The sequence below is a fragment of the Hyla sarda genome, chromosome 5 (genome assembly GCF_029499605.1).
Source record: "Hyla sarda isolate aHylSar1 chromosome 5, aHylSar1.hap1, whole genome shotgun sequence".
NCBI lineage: Eukaryota > Metazoa > Chordata > Amphibia > Anura > Hylidae > Hyla > Hyla sarda.
Window position 1 is genome coordinate 162,286,261 of NC_079193.1, and position 27,334 is coordinate 162,313,594.

Genomic DNA, 27,334 nt, shown 5'->3' on the forward strand with positions numbered 1-27,334 from the left:
TACATGACATCTGGCTCCATCGCGAAGGAGACTTCACTAGCTTATATCAAAGTATTGCCAAAATCGGTCAAGGACCCTAGAGAACCAGGCTCATACCGCCCTATAACATTAATCAGGATATCAAGATTCTGTCTAAAATTCTAGCTGACCTCTTGTCTAGGTTTATGCCAGAATTAATCGGGGCCCATCAAGTACCGATCTGCTACTCTAAATTTAAGGACTGTCATAGCGGTTCTGGACCAGTTGCAGCACCATTCCCTGCCAGGTGAACTGCCAGCTTTACTGGCTTTAGATGCAGAAAAGGCCTTTGACAATGTGCGCTGTGACTGGCTGGGGATGGTGATGGACCAGATGGGTTTACAGGGTGCCTTCCATGATTATCTGGCGGGGGTTTATAGAACACCTATGGCTAGAGTCTACAAAACAGGCTTTTCCTTTATTTAAGGGCAAAAGACAGGGGTACCCACACTCATTGTCCTCTTTGACCTGGCTCTCAAACCATTGGCCAGATCTTCATTGTCCTCGGACATCTACTAGGGCATCAGGGTGGGAGAGAAAGTGGTGAAACTAACTATGACTGCGGATGATGTCTTGCTTTTCCTAGATGACCCGGGATCCTCACTCAGTGGTGTCCTGGCCCATCTACAACATTTATGGACATTTTCGGGGTATAAATTGAATTTTACTAAATCGGAATTACTTCCCATAAGACCTTGCCTGCCCCGCTGGCTCCCAGAAGTAGATGGCCTAGGTGTTCGTGTCACCTCCTCCTCTGCCACCTATTTAGGGATTAAAATAGGCAAAACTCATTGCATAATATACACCTTGAACTACTCCCCAAACACACTGGGAGCTTTACAACTACCACCGTAGATACATACCTGATTACCAGCTGCTCTCCCTCCATTCATCTTCGTCCTCAACACATTTGGCCCTCTATTTTACTTATCCTTGGTTACCTGTTATGTGAGATGTTAATTCTGAATGTATAGTCTGACCTTCGGGCTCCCACATTGCTGTACATTGCCTGTATGACCGTACTACTGTTTTTTTCTTTTTCTATTTTTCTATGTTAAGCATTGGAAATGTTTTCAATAAAATGTGTTTAAAAAAAAAAAAAATTTAGTCAAGAAAATCAATTTGTATTACATATTCTAGTAGGAAAACCATACCTTAACTTTTAATTTCTCATAAGAATTCAAGCAGCTATGTCAAATTCTCACAGGACATACTAATAATCGCTCATCTCTCAATATATCCTGGCCTCTGGGGTCTGGCACAAATTAGGGCTTTAGGCCAGGAAGAAGACTTTCCTATTAACGTTTCAGTATCAGTATTGATCAGCCACATTAAGAATTACCTCCTAACCTGCTCATAGGGCATGGTTATATATTCAATACTAGTCATTTCTATTCATAAATGCACAATTCTTTTTTTATTTTTTTAATAACTAACATTAAAATGTAGTCCTGGTGCCTGAATTCTTAAACAGCAACTGCTACATTTCTGTGGTGGTGGTTGGGCAGGGGGTGGCCTGCACACACAGCAAGAACCCTGCTTTCAAGATCATTATTCACTATAGGGGAAAAACAAAACAAAACATAAACCTATGTATTTTGACAAAAATGATATTGGGGAGATTTATCAAAATCTGTCCTAAAGAAAAGTTATGGAGTTGCCCATAGAAACCAATCAGATTGCTTCTTCCATTTTTGAAAAGGCCTGTGCTAAATGAAAGAAGCAATCTGATTGGTTGCTATGGGCAACTCAGCAACCTTTCCTCTGGACAGATTTTGATAAATCGCCCCCCAAGTTTCTACGTGTTTTTTTTGTGGCTCAAAACGCCACAGCATTTTCCTGTGTTTGGATTTTTTTTCTTGAAGAGAGTGGTGCAGTGAACATTTACACCCCACTGGCATTTGACAGATCTTAAGAACAGCGGGCTGTGCAAATGAAAAATTACATTTTTCATTTTCACGGACCAGTGTTCCAAAAATCTGTCAGACACCTGTGGGGTGTAAATGCTCACTGTACCCCTTATTACATTACATGAGGGGTGTAGTTTCCAAAATGGGGTCACATGTGGGGGGTGGGTCCACTGTTCTGGCACTATGGGGGCTTTGTAAACACACATGGCCTTCAATTTCGGACACATTCTCTCTCCAAAATCCCAATGGTGCTCCTTCTCTTCTGAGCATTGTAGTGCACCCGCAGAGCACTTTACATCCACATATGGGGTATGTTCTTACTCAGAAGAAATGGGGTTACAAATTTTGGGGGGCTTTTTTCCTATTCTCCCTTGTGAAAATGGAAAATGTAGGGTAACACCAGCACTTTAGTGAAAAAAATATATTTTTTCTTCATTTTCACATCCAACTTTAACAAAAATTAAACACCTGTGGGGTGTTAAGGCTTACTATACCCCATGTTACATTCCGTGAGGGGTGTAGTTTCCAAAATGTGGTCACATCTGGGTATTTTTTTGTCAGAACCGCTGTAAACTCAGCCAGAACCACTGTAAAATCAGCCACCCCTGTGCAAATCGCCAATTTAGGCCTCAAATGTACATAGAGCGCTCTCATTCCTGAGCCTTGTTGTGGGTACGCAGAACATTTTACGCCCACATATGAGGTATTTCTGTATTCAGGAGAAATTGTGTTACAAATTTTGGGGGTCTCTTTTTTCCTTTTACCGCTTATGAAAATTAAAAGTATGGGGTAACACCAGCACGTTAGTGTAAAAATAATTTTTTTTTTACACTAACATGCTGGTGTAGACCCCAACTTTACCTTTTCATAAGGGGTAAAAAGAGAAAAAGCCCCTCAAAATTTGTAACACAATATTTACCGAGTACGCAGATACCCCATATGTGGCCCTAAACTGTTTCCTTGAAATACGATAGGGCTCCGAAGTGAGAGAGCGCCATGCACATTTGAGGCCTAAATTGGGGATTTGAATCCACCACAAAAATATCCCACAGCAGTGTTTCCCAAACAGGGTGCCTCCAGCAGTTGCAAAACTCCCAGCATGCCTTGACAGTCAGAGCCTGTCCGGCAATACTGGGAGTTGTTGTTTTTCAACAGCTGGAGGCTCTGTTTTGGAAACTGTGCCGTACAATACTTTTTTTAAATTTTCTTGGGGAGGGGGGGGGGGGGGGGCTGTGTAGGGGTATGTGTATATGTAGTGTTTTACTTTCTATTTTGTGTAGTGTAGTGTTTTTAGGATACATTCACATGGTTGGGTTTACAGTGAGTTTGAGCTGTGGTGGAAAATTTGCCGCTTCTCAAACTTGTAGCAGAAAACTTGCTGTAAACCCACCCGTGTACATGGGGGGGGCAAACCTCCAGCTGTTGCAAAACTACAACTCCCAGCATGTACAGTCTCTCAGTGCATGCTGGGAGTTGTATTTTTGCAACAGCTGGAGGCATACTGGCTGTGAAACACTGAGTTAGGTAACAAACTCGGTTTCACAACCAATGTGTCTCCAGCTGTTGCAAAACTGCAACAATCAGCATGCATTGACAGCCGAAGGGCATGCTGAGAGTTGTAGTTTTGCAACAGCTGGAGGCACACTGCTACAACTCCCAGCATGCACTTTGGTAGTCTGTGCATGCTGGGAGTTGTAGTTATGCAACATGAATGCACACTTTTTCATAGAAAAAATGTGTCTCCAGCTGTTGCAAAACTACAACCCCTAGCATACACCGACTACCAAAGGGCATGCTGGGAGTTGTAGTTGGAACGCCAGCTGTTGCAAAACTACAACTCCCAGCATGCCCTTGTGCTTTGCATGCTGCAAGTTGTTGCTAAGCAACAGTAGGAGGTGAACAGGACTCACCTCCTGCTGTATCCTGCCGCCGCTGTATCCTGCCGCAGGGACCGATCCTGCTGCTCCTGTCGCCGCCACCGATTCTGAGGGGACCCCCGCTGGACCAGGGCAAGGTAGGAGACCCCCGCAGACGCCGATCTCGGCTCCAATCGGCATCCCGATCACCGTCCAGCAGGTCCGTGCCACCTCACTCCTGCTTGACCCGATTGACCCGGAATAGCGGAAAATTGCAGGTTTGAAATGATGAGCGATTTGCCGCTATCGCCGACATGGGGGGGGGGGGGGGGGTGTCTCAGGACCCCCTGGGCGATATGCCGGGATAGCTGCTGATAGATATCAGCAGTCATCCCGTTCCGATCCCAGTGTCCGGAGACGCGGTGATCCAGGAAAGCTGCGCCGTAAATGTACGGCACTGTGCGCTAAGTACTTCTTAGCAGCACCGTACATTTACAGAGCATGTCCTTAAGGGGTTAAGGAAAGATCACAGCTGATGTCACTCCTGACACTCACTGTGATCCTCCTGTATAATGTATAGATGCGGCCGGCCGCTCTTATATGGTGCCTGCATTGCTGTATATATACACCTATTCATATTTCCCACAGAGAGTTGTGATTGGCTAGTACTATCTAGCCAATCACAGCTCTCTGTGGGAAATATGAATAGGTGTATCTATACGGCAGTGCAGGGGACCATAAAAGAGCGGCCGTCCGCATCTATAAATTATACAGAAGGATCGCAACGGACCCGGGTGATCTGTCAATTAATACAGGTACTACTACTCCCATCATGGAACAGTGTGTTCGATGCTGGGAGTAGTAGTACTGCTTAAAACATAAAGTAAAGAAAAAAAAGTGAAAAACACACACATTTTTATTCTTGTCGGCTAAATTTTTTGTGCCTATCCGCACACATAAATTGATTGCTGTTTTCAAAATTAATAAAAATGTTGTTATAAAAAAAAGATACATTTTGTTACATACAAATTTTCCTTCACTACTGTATCTTTTTTATTTTTTAATGGTACCCTATGAAATTTTATTAAAAAAAAGGTATCTCCATCACTTTTTTGGATTGCTAAAGTCCAAAAAATAATAAAAAAACGCCTACAAAAACACCAAAGTTAAAACCCACATGTCGTTTTTCTTGGCGTTTTTTAACTCCCATAGACTTCTATGGGAGAAAAACGCCAAGATTTCAGGGAACAAAACGCCATTGGCTCAACATGCTGTGACTTTGCAGAACCGCCAAGGAGCTAAAAAAAAGTGAAAAACCGCCAAAAGGATAAAAAAAAAAAATGCCAGACTGAATAACGCCAAGTGGAAAGAGAATTTAGCGATTTCTCATTGATTTACAGCTAACATCTGGCCACAGCGTTTTTGGCCGAAAAAACGCCATGCAGCAGAATTGGAATTTTTCTTGGTGTCCCCCCCCGCCCCCCCAAAAAAATAAAATAAAAATAGAAACTTCAGAAACAGGGAATGAAGTAAGTGCTTGTCAAAAGAGCCTGCCCAGACTGTTTAAAATGGTAGCACCCATTTCTAATAAATATCATTGTGGATAGCAGTTGAAGTGTACGTTCACTTTAAAACATACCAGTCATAGTGCCAATAAAAGAAAACCAAAAAAAATGATATGTTACTCAGTACCTAATCCTGATAATTAATGTGTCTAGGACCTACCGTATTTATCGGCATATAACACGCACTTTTTAGGCCAAAATTTTTAGCCTGAAGTCTACCTGCGTGTTATACGCCGATAAGCCGCTGCAGTTCAATGATTTAAAGTGGGCGCTTTAAATCATTGAACTGCAGCGGCTTTGCAGGTGCAGAGACCGCCAGCGCTGCTGGCTTCTCTGCCCCTGCCTGTCCTGGGGTCTAAAGCCCTGCTGCCGGCCCTTCTCTCCCCCTGGCTATCGGTGCCGCTGACCGTTCTCTCTCCCTGACTATCGGTGCCGGCGCCCCATTGCCGGCGCCGATAGCCAGGGGGAGAGAAGCGGCGCCGGCAATGGGGCAGTGGCGCCGACAGACAGAGGGAGAGAAGGGGCAGCGGCACCCATTGCCGGCGCCACTGCCCTGTTGCCTCCCCCATCCCCGGTTGTATAATTACCTGTTGCCGGGGTCGGGTCCGCACTGCTTAAGGCCTCCGGTGTGCGACCCCTGCGTTGTTGCTATGCGCTGCGAGACGCAATGACGTCACTCGTCATTGCGCCGCGTCGTGCAGTGCATAGCAACGACGCATGGGACGCACACCGGAGGCCTGAAGCAGCGCGGACCCGACCCCGACAACAGGTAATTATACAACCGGGGATGGGGGAGGCAACGGGGCAGCGGCGCCGGCAATGGGTGCCGCTGCCCCTTCTCTCCCCCTGGCTATTGGCACCACTGCCCCATTGCCGACGTCGCTTCTCTCCCCCTGGCTATCGGCGCCGGCAATGGGGCGCCGGCACCAATAGCCAGGGGGAGAGAACGGGCAGCGGCGCAGATAGCCAGCGGGAGAGAAGTGGCGGCAGCAGGGCTCTAGACCCCAGGAAAGGCAGGGGGAGAGAAGCGGGCAGCGACGGCCCCTCTCCCCCTGCCTTTCCTGGGGGTGTATCGGGGTATACGCATGCACACACACGCACCCCCTTTTTCCAAGGATATTTGGGCAAAAAACTTTTTTTACCCAAATATCCCTGGTAAAATGAGGGTGCATGTTATAGGCCGGTGCGTGGTATACCCCGATAAATACAGTATATATTCCTAACAAACAGCATTTATATCTTGCTCACTTGCTTTGTCTTCTTGCCTTGTGGAGGGGCGTGTACGTCTCTCTCCCTCACGGTGGATGACTCATCTGCTCTGAGTCTGTGAGCAGCCTGGCAGTCTGCAAATCACTGCACAGTAGTTTTTATGCATACATTTTCTATCTATCTGTTCCTAGTAAAGCTGGATGCCAATTAACAAAGCTGTTACTATTTACTCGAAATTTAAGAATATAGAAAACTCCTGCACTCATCGCTCAGCTCACGACTCGATGCTCCTCTCACGGGAAAGACCGGGGACACCGGACAGCAAAAATGGGGGTGCTCAGAGGCGAACAAACGGCTGTTTTCGCGCAAACTACCGGCAGGTAGTTGTAGTTCTTTCAAAACTACAACTCCCAGCATGTTTGAACAGCCAAAGCTTTCTCTGACTCGTGAATTACAAAGAAGCTGATCAGACTTTCAGGAGTCTGTAAAAGCTGAATGACACACATAGTAACAGCTTTATGTGTCAACAAGAAGGGGTAAGACGGCACCACTAATATCTATTAGCCAATGTCACAGATGAGGAGTAATAGATAGCAGCTTAGCAGTCATCCGGTTCATAACTATTGAGTCTGCGGCAGTGCTAGGACATAGTAAGAAGACAGATTCAATAGTTACTCGAAATCCAAGAATATAGAAAACTCCTGCACTCACCGATCAGCTCACGACTCGATGCAAAGCTTTTGCTATTCAAACATTCTGGGAGTTGTAGTTTTGAAAGAGCTGGAGCTGCAGTGTTTGTAAAGCACTGTGTTAGAGCAGTGTTACTTTTATGCCCACACATTCTTTGTCTGTAGTTTTGCCAGAGCTTGAGGCACACAGCTGGATAATATACAGCTCTAAAACAGAGTTTTACAAAGATTGTATCACCAGCTGTTGCAAATCTAAGGCTGTAGTGGTGCAATGGTGATTTCCTATATTGGATACCAACACACTTTACGTCTGGTATCCAGTATGCTGCAAAATACAGAGTAGTCTGTCTACATAAAGATAGATGACCCCTAGTGGCGGCTATTTTAATTTTTTAGTAAAATTTACATTTTTAAAATAAATCTACATTGAAAAAAAATCATCTTATTAGTAGTAATACAAAATATAAAAAGTTTTTCATAATGACAGTGCCTCTTTAAGGACTTCTGACATGTCATACAGACAAAAATTGGATGGGTCCTGAAATTTCAACTTCTTGATGTTGGGCACCAGTAGAAATCACTTGCATAATAGAGGTACTCCCATGGAAAACTTTTTTTTAAATCAACTGGTGCCCGAAAGTTAAACAGATTTGTAAATTACTTCTATTAAAACATCTTAATCTTTCCAGTACTTTTAAGGGTCTGTAAACTACAGAGGAAATGGTTTTCTTTTTGGAACACAGAGCTCTCTGCTGACATCATGACCACAGTGCTCTCTGTCCATTTTAAGAACTGTCCAGAGTAGGAGAAAATCCCCATAGCAAATATATGCTTCTCTGGACAGTTTCTAAAATGAACAGAGATGTCAGCAGAGAGCACTGTGGTCATGATGTCAGCAGAGAGCACTGTGTTTCAAAAAGAAAACCATTTCCTCTGTAGTATACAGACCCTAAAAAGTACTGGAAAAATTTAGATTTTTTAATAGAAGTAATTTACAAATCTGTTTAACTTTCTGGCACCAGTTGATTTAAAAAAAAAAAAGTTTTCCACAGGAGTACCCCTTTAACCCCTTAAGGACTCAGCCCATTTTGGCCTTAAGGACTCAGACAATTTAATTTTTACATTTTCATTTTTTCCTCCTCGCCTTCTAAAAATCATAACTCTTTTATATTTTCATCCACAGACTAGTATGAGGGCTTATTTTTTGCGTGACCAGTTGTCCTTTGTAATGACATCACTCATTATATCATGAAATGTATGGCGCAACCAAAAAACACTATTTTTGTGGGGAAATTAAAACGAAAAACGCAATTTTGCTAATTTTGGAAGGTTTTGTTTTCACGCCGTACAATTTATGGTAAAAATGACGTGTGTTCTTTATTCTGAGGGTCAATACGATTAAAATGATACCCATTATTACATACTTTTATATTATTGTTGCGCTTAAAAAAAATCACAAACTTTTTAACCAAATTAGTACGTTTATAATCCCTTTATTTTGATGACCTATAACTTTTTTATTTTTCCGTATAAGCGGCGGTATGGGGGCTCATTTTATGCGCCATGATCTGTACTTTTTTTTGATACCACATTTGTATATAAAAAACTTTTAATACATTTTTTATAATTTTTTTTTTAATAAAATGTATTAAAAAAGTAGGAATTTTGGACTTTTTAAAATTTTTTTCGTTCACGCCGTTCACCGTACGGGATCATTAACATTTTATTTTAATAGTTCGGACATTTACGCACGCGGCGATACCAAATATGTCTATAAAAAATGTTTTTTACGCTTTTTGGGGGTAAAATAGGAAAAAACGGACGTTTTACTTTTTTATTGGGGGAGGGGATTTTTCACTTTTTTTTTTACTTTTACTTTTACATTTTTTTACATTTTTTTTTACACTTGAATAGTCCCCATAGGGGACTATTCATAGCAATACCATGATTGCTAATACTGATCTGTTCTATGTATAGGACATAGAACAGATCAGTATTATCGGTCATCTCCTGCTCTGGTCTGCTCGATCACAGACCAGAGCAGGAGACGCCGGGAGCCGCACGGAGGAAGGAGAGGGGACCTCCGTGCGGCGTTATGAATGATCGGATCCCCGCAGCAGCGCTGCGGGCGATCCGATCGTTCATTTTAATCGCGAACTCCCGCAGATGCCGGGATCTGTATTGATCCCGGCACCTGAGGGGTTAATGGCGGACGCCCGCGAGATCGCGGGCGTCGGCCATTGCCGGCGGGTCCCTGGCTGCGATTAGCAGCCGGGATCAGCCGCGCATGACACGGGCATCGCTCCGATGCCCGCGGTTATGCTTAGGACGTAAATGTACGTCCTGGTGCGTTAAGTACCACCTCACCAGGACGTACATTTACGTCCTGCGTCCTTAAGGGGTTAAGTTGTGATGACCTTCTGTAGTGGTCAGTGATTGCTTCTCTCTCTATATTATAGATACCTGTCAGTGCTTGACAAGATTGGGAGCTGTCCAAATGACACAGCTCCGCAAGCTCCGTAGTTTCCATAATTTGTAGTTTTACTGAAACAGAGTAACATAGTAACATAGTTCATAAGGTTGAAAAAAGTGCATCAAGTTCTACCTATATCCCTAATGAGTCCCTACTGAGTTATTCCAGAGTAAGGCAAAAAAAAAAAAAAATAATACTCAAGGTAATAATTCCTTCCAAATATGGCAGTCAGAATAAATCCCTGGATCAACCTTCTGTACCTATAAATCACATATCAATAACCTGTAATGTTATTACTCTCCAGACATGCATCCAGGCCCTGTTTCAACTCTTTATCAAGTTCACCATGACCACCTCCTCTGGGAGAGAGTTCCACAGTCTCACTGCCCTTACAGTAACGAACCCCCATCTGTGCTGGTGTAGAAACCTTCTTTCCTCTAAAAGAAGAGGATACCCCCATGTTAAAGATACAGTCCTAGGTATAAATAGATCATGGGAGAGATCTCTGTATTTTCCCCTGATTTATACAGTTATTAGGTCACCCCAAAGCCGTCTTTTATCTAAACTAGATCACCCTAATTCTGATAATCTTTCTGTAGTCCTCCTATTCCCTCCCATTCTGCCAGTCTTTGAATACTCTGCAGCTCCACTATATCTTTCTTGTACACTGGTGCCCAGTACTGTACACCGTATTCTATGTGTGGTCTGACACTGGTCAATACAGCTAAATGTAATGTTAACTAAGACCCCTGGGTCCTTTTCCACGTCAGTCGTCCCAAGTGTTCTCCCATTTAATACATAATCCCAGCCTGGATTTTTCCTCCCCATGTGCATTACCTTACATTTATCAGTGTTAAACCTCATCTGCCACTTCCCAGCCTAAACCTCCAACCTATCCAGATCCATTTGTAACAGTGCACTATCCTCTATTGTGTTTACTGCTTTACAGAGTTTAGTATCATCTGCAAAGATTGCTACTTTACTATTCAACCCCTCTACAAGGTCAGTAATTAATATATTAAACAGAATAGGACCCAAGACTGACTCCTGTGTACCCCACTAGTAACAGTCACCCAACCAGAATAAGTTCCATTAATAACCACCCTCTATTTCCTATCACTGAGCCAGTCTTAGCCACTTGCAAACATCCCAACCCCAAACAGCCCAATCCCTCTCATTTTATGCACCAATCTTTTATGTGGCACCGTATCAAATACTTTGGAAAAATCAAGATATACAACATCCAGCAATCCCCCCTGGTCCAGTATGGAGCTCACCTCCTCATAAAAGCTGACCAGATTAGTTTGACAGGATTGATCCCTCATAAATCCATGCCGATATGGGGTCATACATTTATTTTTATCAAGATACTCCAAAATAGCATCTCTTAGAAAACCATCAAACAATTTACATACAACGGAGGTTAAACTAACAGGCCTATAATTCCCGGGTCACCTCTTTACCTCTTCTGTGATTTTCACCCCAATATTTATTTTTAACAGCATACAAAATGACTTTTCCCAGATTGCAATGCGGCCGAGACCTGACTCACTGGTCAGCTGATGACAGGGAGCCTGTCTGCTTCAATGGGTGGAGCGATTGCTTGGTGGGAGAGAGATCAATCTGCAACTAATGCAACAGCTGTAGGCACCCTGACTGAAAACCACAGGTCTTTTGAATGGATGCAGCTCATTTATGCTTCAATAGATGGAATGGCTGATGTGTGGGAGGGAGGAAAATTGAATTATGGGATTTGTAGGCAAAAGAAGAAAACTCAAACAGGAAATACCAGTTCACAAAAAGCTAGCCACAGTATTATGGTAATCTCACAACATAGCCATTTAGCCCCAAGACAAGCGCAGATCCTTCCTTAGCATGTCCATTACTGCCTGCCAGGTACATACTAAAATCACCTTATGGTGGATAACCCCTTTAAAGGCTTCTCTGAGTTGATCAAATTTTGCCTCCTAAAGTTCATTGTTTTTGTGGCCCCTCGAGAGATTCCCTTATAGCAGAACAAGTTATAATGTATTATATTATGCTCACTATTTCCTAGGTGTCCTTCTACCTGCCCATTAGTTACTCCATCAGGTCTGTTAGTTAATATTAAGTACAGTATGGTGCGCCCTCTGGTCGGGCCCTGCACCATTTGGGACAGAATTGTCTTAAGCTATAGTCAGAAACCTTTATGAGATTCCCAGGCCCATTATTTTCACATCATTTTGATTTGCTGCCTTGTTTATTTGCCTCAGTGATTTATCTTCTGGCTCTTCCATTATATTTGGTGGCTTATAGCAAACACCCATCAGAATTTTTTCATTTTTAATCTCCATATAATTCTACCCATGACTCCACATTATCGTTTCCCCCCATATATCCTCCCACAGTGCAGCCTTCAGAGTGAACTTTTCATAAAGACAAACTCCTCCCCCTTACAGTTTTGTCTGATCCTACCTGAATAGACTATAACCCTGTATGTTGACCGCCCAGTCATAGCTATCGTCCAACCATGTCTCTGTTATACCCACTATGGTATAATTCTCCTTATCAACTCCAGTTCGTCAGTTTTATTGGTCACATTTCTGGCATTCGTGAACATGCAATTCAAAGGTGTATATTTTTTCCCTATGAAGCCCATCCCTATTATCTATTCTAACCCCTCCCTCCGCCCCCCCCCCCCCCCGGGTACATTAATAAGTCCCCCTCTCTATCAACACTATCTTCCCCCTCTACACTGTAGATTCCCTAACCCCGATTCCCTAGTTTAAACACTCCTCCACCATTCATGCCATTTCCCCAAGCCCAGCTGCACCCTCCAAATTAAGGTGCAGCCCATCCTTACGGTAGAGACGGTTTCCGACAGAGACGTCGGCCCAGTTCTCCATGAACCAAAACCCCTCCTTCCTACACCAGCTTCTGAGCAACTTGTTTCCCTCCCTAATCTCCCACTGCCTCTCTGGTGTAGCTTGTGGTACACGTAATATTTCAGAAAATATTACCTTGGAGGTCCTTACCTTAAGCTACCAGCCTAAGTCACTGAAATAATTTTAAGGACACTCAACCTACCTCTTACTTTGACATTGGTGCCAATATGTACCATGACTGCTGGGTCTTCTCCAGCCCCACCCAGCAACCTGTCAACCTGATCCGCGATATGCCAAACTGAAGCACCAGGAAGACAACACACTGGTTGGCGATCCCGGACTTTGTGACAGATCGCCCTGTCTGTCCCCCTAATAATAGAGTCCCCCACTACCAGTACCCGTCTGGCCTACCCTGCACTCTCCCCCCCCACCCTTCCTTACTGGAGCAGACACCCCCACCCTGGCAGTCAGAGGCAGAGTCCTGCTGCAGTACTGCTAGCTCTGAAATGGCATCCCCTCATCTGCCAACCGGACATACTTGTTGGGGTTTGTCATTTCAGGACCTCCCTGACACTTTTACCCTTTTCCCTCTACCCTGTTTTCTAACTGTAACCCAGCTAGCTGCCTGACTGTCCTGCACCTTCATCCCACTATCCTGCCACACCTCTACCCCAGAGAGTGCTTGCTCAGTGAGCAGGAGACTCCTCTCCAAGTTGTCAATATGCCTCAGTGTTGTCAGTTGCGCCTCTAGATCCAGGATCTGGGCTTCCAAATGGACAACTCGCACAACATCATGCACCCTCAAACTGCTGTTCAAGGATTACATACATCGTGCAAGATGTACACTGGACTGCATTTTCCAACCTGGAGGCCATCTTAGTTTTGGGGATTGTAAAAATAAACAGTAAAAAACAGAAGCAAATATTTCAATTAAACTCCCTGAATGTAAAGTCCCTTAATTTTAAGCCCCCCTCACTTTTATACTTACACCCACTTGTATACGTCACACAATCACATTTGCCAGCTCACACAATCGCTTAGTGTACTTGCTTTTATAGCTACCAGATACCACCTCTCTCTTGCACTGCCTGGAAGTGAATGCAAAGGGATAGCTGGCTGCAAACGGCTGCAATTTATCAGCTGCTTATTAATTGCTCCACCCTCTCTCCACCTGTATTCCTCCCAGACAGAAAAAAGATTGAGAGAAAAAAAAAAAAAAAAAGAAAGAAATGCACTCAACAATGCTCACAATACTTCTTACAGTATTCCCCTAATTCTAAGTCCCCATCACTTTTATACTTACACCCACTTGTATACTTCACACAATCACAATCGCCAGCTCACACAATCGCTTAGTGTACTTGTTTTTATAGTTACCAGATGCCACCTCTCTCTTGCACTGCTTGGATCATGGAACTACACAATTTATGCAACCCTGGAGGATGTCGCTCGCAGAGCTTCAATTAATGACAATGGAGAGTTACCCAAATTGGTTAAGGCATCCGGCTCAACTGTTTTTGTCATCCCAACCACCTCACCTTTGGCTGCTTCTAAGAAACATTTCTGGCATATCCTATGGTTGTTTTAAAGAATACCCCTTAAAGTTTTATTGTAACACTGTTTCATAACATTTCAGATTATAAGTAGACAATAGGTACTAAGCTATATTTTTAGGCCACAGTTGGACATCTGCTACAATACTTAATTTGAACAAAAAATTGTGATTCCTTTTTTGTTAATATAAAATGGCATGCTCCCGTGCGATGACAGGAAGTGCTGACAGGAAGAGGGAGGGGGGCGTGCACTCTTTCCCCTCCCCCGCCTTCTCTATGCCGTGTAGTGTTAGAACCTCTGAAGGCAGAGGAGAGGCCATGTATCCTGTCTCCCTCCGCCCCCTCCCCTCAGCTCTAAACTCCGTCCGGGTGAGCGTTTCTGTGTTGTCTGTGTATATATGTGTCTGTGTTGCCTGTGTATATATGTGTCTGTGTATATATGTGTCTGTGTGTCCGTGTGTATATGTGTCTGTGTGTGTTTATATGTGTATTTATAAGTGCCTGTCTCTGTATGTGTTGTCTGTGTCAGTGTGTGTGTGTGTTAGGGGGGGCGGTTGAGCTGCCTAATCTGGGGGACAACTATGCTGCCTAATCTGGGGGACAACTATGCTGCCTAATCTGGGGGGGCAACTATGCTGCCTAATCTGGGGGGCAACTATGCTGCCTAATCTGGGGGGCAACTATGCTGCCTAATCTGGGGGGCAACTATGCTGCCTAATCTGGGGGGCAACTATGCTGCCTAATCTGGGGGGGCAACTATGCTGCCTAATCTGGGGGGGCAACTATGCTGCCTAATCTGGGGGGGCAACAATGCTGCCTAATCTGGGGGACAACAATGCTGCCTAATCTGGGGGACAACAATGCTGCCTAATCTGGGGGACAACTATGCTCCTAATCTGGGGGACAACTATGCTCCTAATCTGGGGGACAACTGCTGCTCCTAATCTGGGGGACAACTGCTGCTCCTAATCTGGGGGACAACTGCTGCCTAATCTGGGGGACAACTGCTGCCTAATCTGGGGGACAACTGCTGCCTAATCTGGGGGACAACTATGCTGCCTAATCTGGGGGACAACTATGCTGCCTAATCTGGGGGACAACTATGCTGCCTAATCTGGGGGACAACTATGCTGCCTAATCTGGGGGACAACTATGCTGCCTAATCTGGGGGACAACTATGCTGCCTTATCTGGGGGACAACTATGCTGCCTTATCTGGGGGACAACTATGCTGCCTAATCTGGGGGACAACTATGCTGCCTAATCTGGGGGACAACTATGCTGCCTAATCTGGGGGACAACTATGCTGCCTAATCTGGGGGACAACTATGCTGCCTAATCTGGGGGAAACTAATCGGCCCTTCACAATTTTTTAGTTTCTAATGTGGCCCCATGGAAAAAATAATTTCCCACCCCTGGTCTAGATTGTTTGTGAATAATATGACATGCAATAAAGGGCAATGAAAATATTTCAGATAAGATATGTAAGCTGCTTATGCTTCACTGCCTTGTTTTAGGCATGACCCTAAATGCTAGTGATTGTTTGGAAGGCTCTTGGGAGCTCCTCCAACCCGTAGGAAAATATTGTTTCAAGTGCAGCCAAGACTTACTGGGGAGTGGTGAAGTGTCAACAAGACGGGATGCTGTGTCACAGCTTCAAATGCTGATAGAGCTGTCCTGATCAGTTCATCTGATGCAGCCTGACCTGGTCACAAAAAAAAAGCCATTGTTTTGTTGTAGGACTCTTGGAAGCTCAATTAACCTTTCTTCTGGTAGTTCTTTCATGTTGTGGATTGCCCTGAGATGCACTTACCCACTGCTCCTTCCAAATTAGTCTCACCAGCGTCAACAGATTTGATTTGGTTCTGTAAAGAATAATAATAAAAAAAAAAAAATTAATTGTGGTTCAGTTAAAGTGTATGCGTTTATCACTATTAACAAAAATACACTGCTCAAAAAAATAAAGGGAACACTAAAGATAACACATCCTAGATCTGAATGAATGAACTAATTGTACGAAATATTTTCATCTTTACATAGTTGAATGTGCTGACAACCAAATCACACAAAAATTATCAATGGAAATCATATTTATCAACCCGTGGAGGTCTGGATATGGAGTCACACTCAAAATCAAAATGGAAAACCACACTACCGGTTGATCTAACTTTGATGTAACGTCCTTAAAACAAGTCAAAATGAGGCTCAGTATCGTGTGTGGCCTCCACGTGCCCGTATGACCTCTCTACAGTGCCTGGGCATGCTCTCAATGAGGTGGCGGATTGTCTCCTGAGGGATGTCCTCCCAGACTTGGACTAAAGCATCCGCCAACTTCTGAACAGTCTGTGGTGCAACGTGGCATTGGTGGATGGAGCGAGACATGATGTCCCAGATGTGCTCAATCGGATTCAGTTCTGGGGAACGGGTGGGCCAGTCCATAGCATCAATGCCTTCCTCTTGCAGAAACTGCAGACACACTCCAGCCACATGAGGTCTAGCATTGTCTTGCATTAGGAGGAACCCAGAGCCAACCACACCAACATATGGTCTCACAAGGGGTCTGAGGATCTCATCTCGGTACCTAAGGGCAGTCAGGCTACCTTTAGCAAGCACATGGAGGGCTGTGCGGCCCCCAAAGAAATGCCACCCCACACCATTACTGACCCACTGCCAAAGCGATCATGCTGGAGGATGTTGCAGGCAGCAAAACGTTCTCCATGGCATCTCCAGACTCTGTCACATGTGCTCAGTGTGAACCTGCTTTCATCTGTAAAGAGCACAGCGTGCCAGTGGCGAATTTGCCAGTGGTGTGTTTTCTGGCAAATGCCAAATGTCCTGCATGGTGTTGAGCTGTAAGCACAACCCCCACCTGTGGACTTCGGACCCTCATAGAGTCTGTTTCTGACCTTTTGAGTGGACACATGCACATTTGTGGCCTGTTGGAGGTCATTTTACAAGGGCTCTGGCAGCGCTCCTTGCACAAAGGCGGAGGTGGTGGTCCTGCTGCTGGGTTGTTGCCCTCCTACAGCCTCCTCCACATCTCCTGATGTACTGGCCTGTCTCCTGGTAGCGCCTCCATGCTCTGGACACTACACTGACAGACACAGCAAACCTTCTTGCCACAGCTCACATTAATGTGCCATCCTGGCTGAGCTGCACTACCTGAGACACTTGTGTGGGTTGTAGACTCCGTCTCATGCTACCACTAGAGTGAAAGCACCGCTAGAATTCAAAAGTGACCAAAACATCAGCCAGGAAGCATAGGAACTGAGAAGTGGTCTGAGGTCACCACCTGCAGAACCACTCCTTTATTGCAAATTGCCTATAATTTCCACCTGTTGTCTGTTCAATTTGCAAAACAGCATGTGAAACGGATTGTCAATCAGTGTTACTACCTGAGTGGACAGTGTGATTTCACAGAAGTGTAACTGACTTGGAGTTACATTGTGTTGTTTAAGTGTTCCCTTAATTTTTTTGAGCAGTGTAAATATAAACATTACAAAAAAAAGGCCTCAACTCTCCCACATATGGCAACAGGCAAAAAATCATGCCAGAAATAGGCCACCGTCAAGCCTACACCACCCTTCTTTTCCGTTCTGTTGTCACCTAGACAATGTTGTCTTATCTTCAACATCATAAATGTTACAATGAATATGTTCATTTTACACATATAAGGTATATCCATAGGACCCACAAATAGTACCATGGGTAACACATCTTGCACAATTTGTGGATTCAACACATGCAGTTTACCCATTGCAATTCATAAAGAGGTAGCTGCACTTGGGACTTGCTCTTTCCATCAAACCCTATAAGAATTAATTAGTGCTAACTGTTTTTTAAATCTAAAGAATTAGAATTAAAGTTATTGAATGAACTAAAGGGCTTGGCAGGATTCTACATTGTATTACAGTGAAGGCCAACAATCCTCAAAAGTTTTTTTTAGCTCAAGGGCCACAAACAAAGTTAACAGATTGTTTTGAAGGCTAGACCAAAATCATATAAATGTTAAAGGCATCAATTTATATTACAAATAAATGCAGTAGTAGCCGGCACAGTCTGTTAGACGTCTTTAAAGGGGTACTCCGCCACTAGACATCTTATCCCCTATCCAAAGGATAGGGAATAAGATGTCAGATCGCCGCGGTCCCGCTGCTGGGGAGCCCTGGGATCCCCGCTGCGGCACTGCGCTATCATTACAGCACAGAGCGAGTTCGCTCTGTGCGTAATGACGGCGATACAGGGGACGGAGCAGCGTTACATCATGGCTACGCCCCTCGTGACATCACGGCCTGTCCCCTTAATGCAAGTCTATGGCAGGGGGCGTGACGACCACCGCGCCCCCTCCCATAGACTTGTATTGAAAGGGGCGGGCCGTGACGTCACGAGGGGCGGAGCCATGACGTAACGATGCTCCGGCCCCTGTATTGCACGTCATTACGTGCAGCACCTGCAAACAGCTGGAATGCCACATGCAGAGGTCCTGATAGATACATACAGCTCTGGAGCCACTATTTTTACAACACTATAATAAAAGGTACAATGCAAGACATCATAACATAAAAAGACATCATAGTAGACATCTTTGTAATGTTCACTTTATGAGAATAAACAACAAACTTGATAAGGGATAAGCATCTCTGTGATACAGTTTCCCATAGAATGTTAATGAAGATTTACTAGTTTATGCAAATGAAGATAATACTTGGTATATCAGACAATATTTAAAGGATATATAGTGCTAACATTCACTCTATAGTCAAATTTAAATGCAAAAATTGCATATTTGTAATCTAACATTTTGACAATTTTGGTTGATTTTACTCATTTTTCTATTCATTTTTTTTAAGCAAGGTATACACCTGTAAACCATCCACGAGCTGCTGTTGACTGACTTGTTATCATCATTATATTATATGTCTCCATTAACTCTTTTGAATGCATAAATGGTGCCACAGTGGGATTTAATGGCTAATTATTATCTGAAGTCTGTCTTTTTACATATATGGGAACTCTGTACACTTGATTTCTCAAAAGACTTTTCATTTATAAAGATTACCTAAGTACTTGTCGGTGCAATGCTTTAGGAGATGGTAATAAGATGGTATATGGACAGTGCTCATCTTGGAGATACCACACAATTTTCCTTACTGAAGGACCCTGTGAGCAGCTGTCCCTTCAATGCAAGAGATAAATATGGTTAAAGGGGTACTCCACTGGAAAATATTTTTTAAATCAACTCGTACCATAAAGTTAAACAAATTTGAAAATGACTTCTACTTAAAAAATCTTAATCCTTCCAGTACTTATCAGATGCTGTATGATCCACAGGAATTTCTTTTCTTTTTGAATTTCCTTTCTGCCTTACCACAGTGCTCTCTGCTGACACCTCTGTCCCTTTTAGGAACTGTCCAGATTAGGAGCAAATTCCCATAGAAAACCTATCCTGCTCTGGACAGTTTCTAAAATGGACAGAGGTGTCAGCAGAGAGCACTGTGGTCAGACAGAAATTAAATTCAAAAAGAAAAAAACCTCCTGTTGATCATAACAGCAGCTGATAAGTACTGGAAGGATTACGCTTTTTTAATAGAAGTCATTTACAATTCTATTCCAATAAGAAGAAGAAGCGGAGCACTCACCAGACCTTGAATGCAGGTAAACTTTATTGACCGGATCGATCAAAGGCACATCAGGGGGGAGATGGTACAGACAGGGGAGTGTGTCTTAGAGACGCGGGGGTATCCTCTCGGTGACGGACCGTTGCGCGCCGAAGCGCTTCTTCAGACCGGTCTGGAGAAGCGCTTCGGCGCGCAACGGTCCGTCACTGAGAGGATACCCCCGCGTCTCTAAGACACACTCCCCTGTCTGTACCATCTCCCCCCTGATGTGCCTTTGATCGATCCGGTCAATAAAGTTTACCTGCATTCAAGGCCTGGTGAGTGCTCCGCTTCTTCTTCTTATTGGAATATATACACAGTCTATCAGCGTAGCAGCACCTGTATGTACCTCCAGCAGTTGCAAGGGGAGAAGTCATCAAGGGTCCCAGCCTTTCCCGTCCTTTTATATACAGAGAGTGGTGCCGAGCTCCCTTCGATACAAATATCATTTACAATTCTGTTTAACTTTCTGGCACCAGTTAATTTAAAAAAAAATTGTGGAATATGTGGTATGACTGTACATATCTTAGGCACCTGAAACATGTCATTTTGTTCCATGTTCTGATGTTGGATTTTAAAGAATAAAGACTTCTGTGTTTGCTCTTTACCTGTGCTAGACTTCTGCTTTTCTAATTAAGTTGTATGAAGTGGTTTAGTAGTGTACAGGACACAAGCAATTTTTACAAACAGATCATTGATTTATAATTCACTATATAAAAAATCCATTGGGTCAGTCGTTTACAGAAGCTGACTGTGCTTGGTTAAGTCTAGAAAAAAATGTCATGGCTTTAAATGCTTTTGCTAAGTGAGGTAGTTATAGGTTTACCTGTGGTAGGAGTTTAAAACCTAATTTCAGGGCCTTCTTGCCTCTTTCCTTGGAGTGATGGGGAAATAAAAATATAAGCTATCAGATAGTAGATATCAGCAAAAGAATTATGGGTTTCCATCCTTCGGAGCAATTCTAAAATGTCTGAAGTTGCCATATTCATCTGTTTACTGTATATACTCTAGTATAAGCCAACCCGAATATAAGCCGAGGCCCCTAATTTTACCCCCAAAACCCAGGAAAACTTATTGACTCAACTATAAGCCTAGGGTGGGAAATACATCATCTCCCCATGTAATCAACCAGACACCCGTCATCATACCCCCCCCCCCCCCCTTCATCATCACCGTCTGTCAATCCCTTCATCAGTGGTCTTCAACCTGCAGACCTCCAGATGTTGCAAAACTACAACTCCCAGCATGCCCAGACAGCCATCGGCTGTCCAGGCATGCTGGGAGTTGTAGTTTTGAAACCTCTGGAGGTCCGCAGGTCGAAGACCCCTGCGGCCTTGGTCATCATCCCCCCCACTCCTTCATCACCGCCTGTCATCAGTGTTCTTCAACCTGCGGACCTCCAGATGTTGCAAAACTACAACTCCCAGCATGCCCAACGTCCCTTTGCGTTGTCATCAAGGCAACGTCACTACTCCGGGGCCGGGCCCGAAGCGAGGAGAAGAGGCCCCCCCCCGGTGAAAATGGACAGCCCACAATGACTAACCTTCCCCACCGGACGGTCCCTGCAGCATAGATGGCCCGGACTAGCTCACCCTAACTTCCCGCTGAGGGGAGGTGAGTACAAAACAAAAGGGGGGGGGGGGGGGGCTGGACGATGATGAAGGCCGCAGTGGTCTTCAACCTGCGGACCTCCAGTGGTCTCAAAACTACAACACCCAGCATGCCTGGACAGCAGTTTGCTGTCTGGGCTTGCTGGGAGTTGTAGTTTTGCAACATCTGGAGGTCCGCAGGTTGAAGACCACTGATGAAGGGATTGACAGGCGGAGAGTTCACTCGAGTAAAAGCTGAGGGGTGCGTTTTCAGCACAGAAAAACTCGGCTTATACTCGCGAATATACGGTAAATTAGAGTATGCAAGTTTAACCCCTTTAGGACACAGCCCATTTGGGCCTTAAGGACTCAGACAATTTTATTTTTACGTTTTTGTTTTTTCCTCTCTGCCTTCTAAAAATCATAACTCTTTTATATTTTCATCCACAGACTAGTTTGAGGGCTTGTTTTTTGCGCGGCCAGTTGTCCTTTGCAATGACAACACTCACTTTATCATAAAATGTATGGCACAACCAAAGAAATACAATGTGTGTGGGAAAATTGATAAGAAAAACGCAAGTTTGCAAATTTTGGAAGGTTGTACACTGCTGAACACTTTACGGTAAAATAGAACTGTTTTCTTTAATCTGTGGGTCAATACGATTAAAATGATTTCATACTTTTCTATTATTATACCGCTTTAAAAAAAATCGCAAACCAAATAAACAAATTAGTGCGTTTAAAATCCCTCTATTTTGCTGTCCTATAACTTTTTCATTTTTCCATATAAGCAACGGTATGAGGGCTGAATTTTTGGGCCATGATCTGTAATTTCTTTTAATACGACATTTGCATATATGAAACTTTTAATACATTTTTTTATCGAATTTTATTTGGAATAAAATGTTACAAAAAAGCATCAATTTTTTTTTTTTATTACGTTCACACCGTTCACGATAATTAACATTTTATTTTTATAGTTCGGATATTTACGCAAGCGGCAATACCAAATATGTTTTTTGGGGGTAAAATGGGGAAAAACAGACAATTTACATTTTTATTGGAAGAGGGGATTTTTCCCTTTTTTTAACTTTTATTTTTTACTTTTACACTTTAATAGTCCCCATAGGGGACTATTTATAGCAATCATTCGATTGCTAATACTGTTCAGTGATATGCATAGGGCATAGCACTGAGCAGTGTTATTGGTCATTTATTGTCTGTATTGATCACGGCATCTGAGGGGTTAATGGCAGACAACCGCACAATCGCGGATGTTCGCCATTACCGTCAGGTCCCTGGCTGCTATCAGCACCTGAGACCGGCCGCGCATGACCTGTAAAAGTACGTCCTAGTGCGTTAAGTTAACAACATAGGTTTATGCATCTATCAAACCGTTCAGAAAGGAGACGTGTTTTATCTCCTGGAAATTATCATATTTTGGTGGGAAAAATACAAATCAATCCAAGAACAACTAAAAAGCTTGTTTAGATGTTTTAGGAAATGTGTATAAAAGTATCTAAATCAACAGTAAAACAGTCCTATTTTCACAAAGAAAATCCATCACTCCAAAACAGCACTCTACTTTTTGTGAAAATTGTGAAAATGGGGGGGGGGCAAGAGAAGAGCTGGTGTTCTAAACAAATGTTCTGAAGATCGGGGCGCTGGGCAGGAGATGGCAGGAGGTACCAGCGGTCAGACCCCCCGCGATCAGACACATCCTCTATGATGTTATGTACCAGAGCTTGGACATGAATGGTTCTTCTAAAAAAGCATACTTTCATCAGTTATAGCAAAATGACTTAAGGACAGCAAAATAAGCCTTGAACTCAATCCCATATAAAATGTATGGGCAGAACAGAAAAAGCGTGTGCAAGAAAGGAGAAGAAGCTTGTAGAAAATATATGTGGCCCCAAAATATATGACCCAAGTTAGACAATGTAAAGACAATGCTATCATATACTAACCACATGTATGTAAACTTCTGAGCCACTGGGAATGTGATGAAAGTAATAAAATAGAAAATAAATCATTATTATGGTATCATGGTATTATAACTGACCAAAGAGAGTGAATGTTTCCTAGGATTAAAGGTCAGGAATTGTGACTTTTAATGTGGCTAAAGTGTATGGAAACTTACAACTTTATCTATATATCTATCTAAGTGCTTAAAGGGGTACTCCGCTGCTCAGTGTTTGGAACAAACTGTTTCAAATGCTGGAGCCGGCGCCGGGAGCTCTTGACGTTCTAGCACCCCCCCTAATGACGTCACACCCCCTCAATGCAAGTCTATGGGAGGGGGCGTGACAGACTTACATTGAGGGGGGAGCATGATGTCATGAGGGGGTGGGCCTATGACGTCATGAGCTCCCGATGCCGGCTCCAGCGTTCGGAATAGATTGTTCAAAATGCTGAGCAGCGGAGTACCCCTTTAATATACATTGAATAATGTATTACAAAAACTACATGACTATAATGCTTTACAAAAATGTAGTTTTATAGCTTATATTTTACCAAATATAGTGAGATATAAACTTTGGTAGTAAATACTTAGGTATCCAAAAGGACTTATTCTGGATGTATTGGTCTTAAATGTACTTTGTTTACCCCCAAAATGGTAAACATCAAATAAGAAAAGGTAATTAGAGGAATAAAGGCTAGTAATTTGTAATAGAAGGTTGTAATTTCCGTACAGCCTATACTTTACAGAACAAATGATCAAGTGGTTGACACCTGGTCTGGGTATAACTTTAGAGGGCAATGGACTATAAATATAATCAAAGTAACATCACTACTACCATTGTTTATGCCGGGAAAGTAGGTCATCACACCGGCACAAATAAAGCAATTATTTAACCACCTAAAAGATGTGATTAAATCAATGGTGGGGCTAATAGCAACACACATAATGAAAATAAAACTGTACACCCCTCTCTTCTGCTCCAGTGACGTGCAGTCACCTGTAAGTTAACTGGAAATTGTTGACTGATCAATAACTAGCACACACAGTAATTCATATAGAGCACTGGTCATTTCCTAGAAAGCAAGGCTGTAACTCAGTAGGAGCTATGGTTAGGTAGATGAACCATGTTTATGGCTGTGCCACCTCGGTACTGTTAGGCAGTATTAATGTTGAAAAATAAATTATTGACACATAATATATAGCAGGAATAAAGAGTATATGTTTTACGTTCTTGGTCTTTAACAATAAAAGATATCCTTAGGATTACACTTTTTGCTATTCCCAATAAAAAAGAAGCTGTATTTTTAACAAATTACCTTTTTGTGATATGTCTCTCTTGGTTATCTTTAGAAATAAGAAAATCTGTCAGCTTTACCAACAGGGACCTGTGAAAAGTGTCATCTTTCCCTCTAATTTACACTAGTCTTTCTATAATTAATGTACATTCTCCGGCACATACAGTAGCCTGACAACAGATATTCTGTGATTTTAGATAAAGCCGTTATTTGTGACACGAGACTCTGGAACACAGAATTCATCACTAAGAGTCAGCTGCATTCATTTGTTGGTGTACCATTTGCATTTAAGCAAGCTACTTCTGTAGAAATTTTAGACAGTAAAGATATGTCTGCCCTATAATTGCCTTTGGAATAGATATTAAAGAGAGGATACAGACTAAAAGGGAGCAGAATTAAGTAGAACACAGTGCTATGCTGTCCTTCAAATCAAGAGACAAGACTACAGAAAAAATATATACTGTATTGGGTAAATAGAAAAGTAGAAGTTTTAGAATCTCACCAGAACAACTGTGCCCAATGAAGTTCCCCAGAGTAGAGCTGAGAAAGGGATTTCTGATTATATTATCTTCCACTCCAATCTCTAATAACTTCCCATCGGGATTTAGAGACAAGCTATATTTCACTTAAAAGGATTTTGTTAATGGTTTCTGGCAAGTAATTACTATTTAAAACATGTTTGGTGTCCCATGGTTCATATTGTTCTTCTTCTGACTTGAATCATTCTACTCCTGAGAGATTGGTTTGAGATAACCCACAGGATATGATTTATATAATACAACCAGGGACTGGGAGAAACATCCTACCAATGCCTGTGAATTCAGATTGGAGACTAATAGATTTATCTAGCTTGAGGACTGCAAATTCTGGTTTTCTTATATAGACAGGGAAAGTATTGTCTGGCATTAAATTGCTAGAAGCTGCTGATCTCTCTGCCCCTGCAGTTGGATAAAGAACTTACCCTGATCCGTCTGCAGCTACTTACAAATCCTAGCTTAAAAAAAGGACAAATGTATATATTTGTGATGGAGCTTTACAGAAAGAGAAAATTACACTTACTGTGCTTTAAATAACAAAATACTGCATTATAGTATTGTAAAATATTTAATAAATAAATATTTTAATACAGTACTATAAAATCTTAAAATAATAAAATATTGTAAAACAGTTCTAAAAATGTCTTAAAAGTGAACCTGTTAGCAATTTTCTACTGCTCCTTGACAGTAGCATACAGTCAAAGACACAATTTCAATGGTGTGCCACTTACATGTACTATAGGAGATTAGCTCCGTAGAACCAGTCAAATAGCAACAACTAGCAGTAATGGAAATGGGCACAGAAGTAACATTTAAACAGAGCTTCTCCTGTCTTTATTTTTCAGTAACAACACAAATACAGCTTTCACAGTCAGACATCAACACAAATAAAATAAAAAATAAAATAAAAAAGAGTGGAGGAACTTGCATCTCATGCATACACTGGACTCTTGCTTTACATCATACATCTACTAGACAGGAGCTTTACAAAACTACATGTTAGGCATTAACTGTTAAGAATATATTGCAATAGATTGGATGCATATACTTCTAACCTATGATTCATTAATGCAGGCGCCTAAGATAAACTATGATTCATGCATGCAAGTGTCATGTTTTGGAATTTGGACTCCTATGCATAAATGGGAGGAATTCCTGGGTGTCCGCCTTTTGGATGTGAATTAGGACTGATCTGGACTTGTGCTGCCAAGATCTCACAGTGTATGATTCATAAGGAAAACCAATATAAGTACTTCTTGCATTGTATCACCCTCCCAAATTGTTATACAAGTTTAATCCCACAGTCTCTTCCATGTATTGCAGATGCTATGTCTCCCAGTGTTCCCCCCTTCATCCTTTTTGGGAATGCCCAAACTATTCTAGATTAAAGTTAGATCCAGAGGTGGACTGAAAAGTCATGGGGCTCCCGGGCAATAGAGGATCATGGTGCCCCCCCATGCACCCACCCATGTGTAAGACACACCCATATAGATGCTCAGCCCACATACAATATTTTAATACATGAAGAAAATATAACAAATTATTGTCGTTTCTATGCAGTATTCATTTATTTTATCTTTATTCTGTCAGTCAATACGATTACAAATGATACCCAATTTATATAGGGTTTATTTTACTACTTTAAAAAACGACGTTTTGTTAGAAAATTACATGCATAAAATTGTCCTATTCTGACCCCTATAGCACTTTAATTTTTCCAAATACAGCACTGTTTGAGGCTCATTTTTTTGCGCCGTGATCTGTAGTTCTTATTGATAACATTTTTGTTTAGATGAGACTTTTTGATTGCTTTTTATGAATTTTTAATAGTATATAAAGTGACCAAAAATCATTAATTCTGGACTTTGGTATTTTTTGACATCCCCATTGAGTGCTCACTGACATCACCCCATGATATTGCCCCTGACATCACCCCCTGCCATCACCACTGAGTGCTCCCTGACATCACTAATGAGTGCTCACTGACATCACCCTGACATTGCCCCTGAGTGCTCAATGACATCACACCCTGACATTGCCACTGAGTACCCCCTGACTTCACCCAATGCTCACTGACATCACCCCCTGACACCGTTGAGTGCTCACAGATATCACCCCTGACATCACTCCCATTACATTTCATATTAGTAACTAATAG

At 42.7% G+C, this 27,334-nt stretch overlaps 1 protein-coding gene across 9 annotated transcripts in view; it reads right to left on the minus strand.

Annotated features, from left to right (window-relative positions):
* ULK4 (unc-51 like kinase 4) overlaps positions 1-27,334 on the minus strand; it is an 819,452-nt gene that overhangs the window by 389,636 nt on the left and 402,482 nt on the right. For all 9 annotated transcript variants that reach the window (XM_056520600.1, XM_056520601.1, XM_056520598.1 and 6 more), the window contains 2 exons: positions 15,950-16,001; positions 15,747-15,841 (listed from right to left, as the gene is read on the minus strand). In XM_056520600.1, coding sequence (XP_056376575.1) covers positions 15,747-15,841; positions 15,950-16,001 — 147 coding nt within the window. The remainder of the gene's footprint in view (positions 1-15,746; positions 15,842-15,949; positions 16,002-27,334) is intronic.